Source organism: Cordyceps javanica, chromosome 1 (assembly GCF_051103115.1).
Source record: "Cordyceps javanica chromosome 1, complete sequence".
Lineage (NCBI taxonomy): Eukaryota > Fungi > Ascomycota > Sordariomycetes > Hypocreales > Cordycipitaceae > Cordyceps > Cordyceps javanica.
The window spans coordinates 713827-719826 of NC_139295.1; the positions used below are offsets into that span (position 1 = coordinate 713827).

At 55.9% G+C, this 6000-nt stretch overlaps 2 protein-coding genes across 2 annotated transcripts; both read left to right on the forward strand.

Moving 5' to 3' along the window:
• Nucleotides 1-870: 870 nt before the first annotated feature.
• V2A60_000214 (uncharacterized protein) lies at nt 871-1813 on the forward strand (the record flags this gene model as incomplete). Its single annotated transcript, XM_083251585.1, has 2 exons — nt 871-1020; nt 1289-1813. The coding sequence occupies 2 exons, from the start codon at nt 871-873 to the stop codon at nt 1811-1813; spliced, it is 675 nt and encodes a 224-aa protein (XP_083107711.1).
• A 2051-nt stretch (nt 1814-3864) lies between these two features.
• V2A60_000215 (calnexin) lies at nt 3865-5782 on the forward strand (the record flags this gene model as incomplete). The annotated part of the gene is made up of 4 exons (XM_083251586.1): nt 3865-3975; nt 4094-4391; nt 4449-5233; nt 5297-5782. The coding sequence occupies 4 exons, from the start codon at nt 3865-3867 to the stop codon at nt 5780-5782; spliced, it is 1680 nt and encodes a 559-aa protein (XP_083107712.1).
• Nucleotides 5783-6000: the final 218 nt, after the last annotated feature.

Sequence of the window (6000 nt, forward strand, 5' to 3'; positions counted from 1 at the left end):
ACCCGAGAGAGAATACTGTATGCCCGAGAGGACTGTATGCCCGAGACCGCTGACACCCGCTGCCCACCCCCTTCCCTTCCCCTTGTGTACTCAGTCAAGTTGCCGTTGCCCCTGGTGCTGCAGGAGAAGAGAGACACGTTCGAGATGCAGGGAGCGAGGCCTCACGCGAGTCGAGTCGGCCAAGCTGCGGTGCCCTCCAACCCTCCTCCTGCCCTCTAGGGCGCAACGGACCTGGACGCTAACAGGAAGACGAACAGGCTAAAAAAAGTAGTTCAACCCTGGACGGTCGTTCCGTGGCATGCTTGGCCTGGTTACGGGCGAGGCAAGTATGGGGTACAACGTGATCTGTACTCCGTAATTGCTTTGTTGTTTCCCTTGAGGACCGGCGGCGTGTTAGACACGCTCCTTGAGGCTTCGGGTAAACCCACCCCAGTCCAATTCTTATTCATTGATGCGGGTAAGTAGCTGGTACCTGCAACGGGTCAAAGCTCATGTAATAGCCCCAGGCTTGCATGGAGTCTTGCAGAAATCTCGTACTATTATTGCCCACCACCACTGATCCTCCCCCCCCCTTCGACTCGGAATGCGATGACCAGAAGCCACCCCCCCCAATGACTCCAAGCAGGTTGCCATTGGCGGCGGCGCGGCACGGGAAGACAGCTTGGGTGCGGACAGAAAAAAAAACATAATATAATGAGAGGCCCCTCGCGCGCTGCCCTCTGCCCTGAACTCCCTTTCCCTCTTTCACATCCCAGTCCAAGTTCACTCCTCCATACACTCGCTCCATCAAAGTCTCTCGTTGCCTGCTCTTCTTGTTCTTTTGCCTCTTTAGTACTCAACAACTACACCTAATACCCCAACAACTCCAACATGCGTTTCACTGCTGCTCTCGCTCTCAGCGCGGCCGTCGCCGTCTCGGCCCAGACTGCCACCAGCAGCACCTGGGCTGCCAACCCCACTCAGGAGGCTTGCCTGAAGAACTGCGGCACCGACGTCAACTGCCAGGCTCACTGCATCACTGTACGTATTTGGTCGATATCTCAAGTCTACAGCTCAAACGCCATTGTCGAATTTTTTTTTTCTTTGCTTTTCTTTGCTACTTGGACCGCAATTGGGCCGAGGTTCAGATCTTTCTAGGGGGGGTGGGAAACAAGAGCCATTGCGTTTCATCTCCCCGAGCCCACAGTTGCAAGACGAACGCCAACACTACTCCGAACCCCTGCCAGCCTTGCGGTTATTATTATTTTTCCTTTTGGTTTCCGGAGTGCTAACGTGTTTTCCTTTGCAGGTCCCTTCGCCCAACGAGGATCAGGCCAACCAGACCACCCAGTGCGCCGCCAAGTGCAAGCAGGGCGACGGCAGCCCCGAGGCTACTGAGAACTACGCCCAGTGCCAGCAAAAGTGCATCGCGGATTACTACTACAACAAGGACAACGGCACCCCCAACGGCGGCTCCGGTGGCTCTGGTGGCTCCAGCTCTGGTGGCTCTGGTGGCTCCGGCTCCGGTGCCTCGAGCTCTGGCGCGGCCACCGCCACCGGCTCCGGTGCCAGCCCCAGCGCCACCTCTGGCTCTGGCGGTGCTGGCGGCTCCGGCTCCAGCAGCAGCGGCTCCGGCTCCGGCTCCGGCTCCAGCGCTGCCAGCAGCGCGTCCAGCAGCGCCGCCAACTCTGCTTCCTCCAGCGCCACTCAGTCCCAGAGCTCCTCTGGCTCGGGCACCAGCTCCAGCCCCAGCGCCACTGCTTCCGGCAACGCCGCCGCCGGCCTGGCCGGTGCCGGCGTCTTCGGTATCTTTGCCGCTCTCTTTGCTTTGTAAATTGATACCACACTCTATGCAGTGTCATTGTCGACGTCGCGGCGCTCGGGTGTCTGATGTGCCGTTGATTTATGCGGCGGGAGGGTGTAATGCGATCAGGATCGTCCATGGCAGCGGGCTCAGGATGATGGACTGGCCAGTAATATACAAACATAGTTAGTGGATCTGGGGGTCGCGATTTGCGACTCTAGGCTTAATTCATCACGGTACATCTGTATATTTATTCAAGTTGTTTGGTTAATTGATACTGGTCTGCTTGCGCATCTTGCCCAGTGTGAAAATATGTACACTGGCTACCCTACACCTGCGTACAAACGACGCGAATCGTCGTGGCTTCCGGTGGCTATAAAGACATCGGGGCGCTCCTGCGACGTTGCGTGCAAAAATGCATTGATGTTATTTCTGCTCGGGCATTGTACGGATTGTATCGGGTTGGATTACTCCACGATGATCATGATCTTCGGCATTCGGAGTGCTAGGCATGTTGATGATCTGGCTCCCCACAAAGTCTCTGCATAGGTGCGCCGTATACTGCTACTGCTAGGTAGCCACGGGCCAAGCCTGGGCTCCAATTAGCGCGTAGTGACTTACCCGTGCCATGGAACGGGACAGACTGAAGTCAATTGGCAGATTTTTCCTCGAAAAAAGAGACGGGTAGAGGAAAGAACAAAGGCATATCATCAGCATTGACATGCAGTGATCGAGAAGAGTTGTCTGCCGTCATTTATTAGAGTGGAGAGGCGCCGATGGTGGCTGCGGGGACAGCTTTTGGAGAAGTCAGTGCGAAAGAGGTAGGTACATGGTGCCTCGCTGAGCCGGCGCTATTAATAATCGCCACCTTGATACCTAGGTACACGTACCTAGCAGAGATGGTTACTGGATAAACCTGGTGGTGACCAGAAAGCGCCATCTGTCGTCTCTTCAAAGGTGCTTGACTATTGAGTCTGGAACACACCAGGGCGGAGATTTGTTCATGCAAAGTTTGTCTGTGGCGCTGAGCTGTCTACCTCAGATGCCCAGGTACCGACTTACTTATACGCCGGTACCTCTCCGTACCGATGGTACACGTGGCCTGGAGTTTGCCTTTAAAGTGAGCTCAAGGTGAGGGTTGAGTGCTAAGGACTTACCAACTACTTACCACGGGTCTCCACTACGGGTGGCTCGTTACTTAATAAGTAGGTACTTAAGTAGGGGCCTTGTCTTCCTACTACTTCCTACCTACTGATAAGTAAGTACTTAGGCAAGTAAATGAGGAGCACACGGCGGTTCATGGGTGCCTTGGAGGACCGGAAGTACAACCAGCGGCTATTAGACAAGTCGAAAAAAGAAAGAAGAAGAAAGCTTGACGACAGCCAAAAGTAGATGTAAAAAAGCCACTGATGCATCATGATGGCTTGGAACCCGCGGCGTCTCATTGTGAGGTGGTTCCTGGTAGGACTAGGTCCCTACTTATAGGTACTGACCTATCAGTATTACTTACTTAGTAGACATAAGAGGAAGAGGGTACTCACACCACTAAAGATCGTTTCCACGACCACCGAGGAGCGTATCCGGGACTGCTTGGTGCCACCTGGAGTTACCACCCGAACCGCTGGAAAAACATAAAACACCACTGCGGGTGCGGGCGCTGGCCAGCCGCCAGGTACCTCCCCCTCCCCCCCAGAAGAAGGCCCTGGAATAGGCACATTATGGCGCAAGGTACCCACCCATTTGGAGCTCAACCAACCCCCGCACAACTCCGTAAGTACATGGTGTACTTAGTAGGTAGGTAGGTAGTGTCGGTAGGGTCCTCAAATCAACGTGTCCTTTTAGTCGGGGTAGCTTTCCTCATCAAGGGCCCGAATTTCTTCATCGTCACTTCTTCTTTTTCTTTTTTTCTTCCCTCTCTTCACTCTTCTTCTGCTCAACCTCACCCCTGGTATTTCTGCACCCTCGAGCGCTGGGACGTCATTGGCATACTCTTATCCATCTGCCAATTTTCCGTTTTATCTCACCCTCCTCTTGTCTCTCCTGTTTTATTTTCTGGCCTTGTTGCCCACAACCCGGTCATCATGAAGTTCAACGCTGCTGCTGCCGCCACTGCGGCCGCCATGTTCGCTGGCGTCGCCCACGCCGAGGAGGCCGAGGCTTCCCCCGCTGCCGTCGAGCTCCCTACCTTTACCGTGAGTCTACCCCCCCGCCCTCAATGGCAGTAATCGCGTCGATGCTACCCGCCGCGAGCCAAAAAAAATCGCCACCAGAAAAGGGTGACTTGGCTGACTCTCGCCTCGCTCGCTTCAGCCTACCGCCATCAAGGCCGACTTTGTCGAACAGTTCACCGATGATTGGGAGAAGCGCTGGAAGCCTTCCACCGCCAAGAAGGACATGAAGGGTGCCGACAAGGACAAGGAGGAGGAGGAATGGGCCTACGTCGGCCAGTGGGCTGTCGAGGAGCCTACCGTCTACAAGGGCACCGAGGGCGACAAAGGTCTCGTTGTCAAGAACCCTGCCGCTCACCACGCCATCTCGGCCAAGTTCCCCAAGAAGATTGACAACAAGGGCAAGACCCTCGTCGTCCAGTACGAGGTCAAGCTTCAGAGTAAGTCTGATGATGGCTCCCGAAAATGCCCGTGCAAACGCTGACAAGGCTTCGCAGACGGCCTCGAGTGCGGTGGTGCCTACATGAAGCTCCTTCGCGACAACAAGGCTCTCCACCAGGACGAGTTCAGCAACGCTACTCCCTACGTCATCATGTTTGGCCCTGACAAGTGCGGTCACACCAACAAGGTGCACTTCATCTTCAACCACAAGAACCCCAAGACGGGCGAGTATGAGGAGAAGCACCTCACCTCGCCGCCCTCGGCCAAGATTGTCAAGACAACGGAGCTCTACACTCTGATTGTCAACCCCGACAACACGTACGCCATCCGACAGAACGGCGAGGAGGTCAAGGCTGGTTCCCTTCTCGAGGACTTTTCTCCCGCCGTCAACCCCCCGGCCGAGATTGACGACGCCAAGGACACCAAGCCTGAGGACTGGGTTGACCAGGCTCGCATCCCCGACCCCGAGGCCAAGAAGCCCGAGGATTGGGACGAGGAGGCTCCTTTCGAGGTTGTCGATGAGGAGGCCACCAAGCCCGAGGACTGGCTCGACGCCGAGCCCCTCACCGTCGCCGACCCCGAGGCTAAGAAGCCTGAGGACTGGGAAGACGAGGAGGATGGTGACTGGATCGCCCCGACTGTCCCTAACCCCAAGTGCGCCGACGTCTCTGGCTGCGGTCCCTGGGAGAAGCCCATGAAGAAGAACCCCGACTACAAGGGCAAGTGGACCGCTCCCTACATTGACAACCCCGCCTACAAGGGACCTTGGGCCCCTCGCAAGATCAAGAACCCTGCCTTTTTCGAGGACAAGACTCCTGCGAACTTTGAGCCCATGGGTGCTGTAAGTCTTTGTCTATTGTTTAGCTTTGTCTGTCACGGTGCGGTCACTGATACGAGTGTTTAGATTGGTTTCGAGATTTGGACCATGCAGAACGACATCCTCTTCGACAACATCTACATTGGCCACTCGGTCGCCGATGCTGAGAAGCTCGCGGCCGAGACATTTGCGCCCAAGCACGCTGCCGAAAAGGCGCTGGCCGAGGCTGACAAGCCCAAGGTTGAGGAGCCCGAGTCGCCGTCTGACCTCAAGTTCCTCGACGACCCTGTGCTGTACGTGCGCGAGAAGGTTGACCTGTTCCTCACGATTGCGCAGCGCAGCCCTCTGGAGGCTGCGCGCTTCGTGCCCGAGGTTGCCGCCGGTATCGTTGCCATCCTTGTCTCTCTGGTTGCGGTGACGCTGAGCATCCTTGGTCTGGGCAGCGCTCCCGCGCCGGCCAAGGGCAAGAAGGCGGAGAAGAGCACCAAGGAGGAGGGCTCCAAGGCCACGACGACAGGCGCCGAAAAGGCCAAGGGTGAAGCTACTAAGCGTAACACCCGTAGCCAGAACTAGAAGGGCTTGTAAATTTGTAGAGGCAAAGGGAGGCAGGGAAGCAGGGAAGCAGGGCAGACGACGAGGCGGAATACCAAAAATGAAATTATTTGTGATTATAGCTCAGATTTGAGATGGGAAGCCAGATGTGTACGTTTCAACGACGCAATGTTTCAAGCCATGAAGCGATAGCTGTGTGGGTTTGCAGGGTTTGCAGGGTTTGCAGGTTGTGCAGGTTG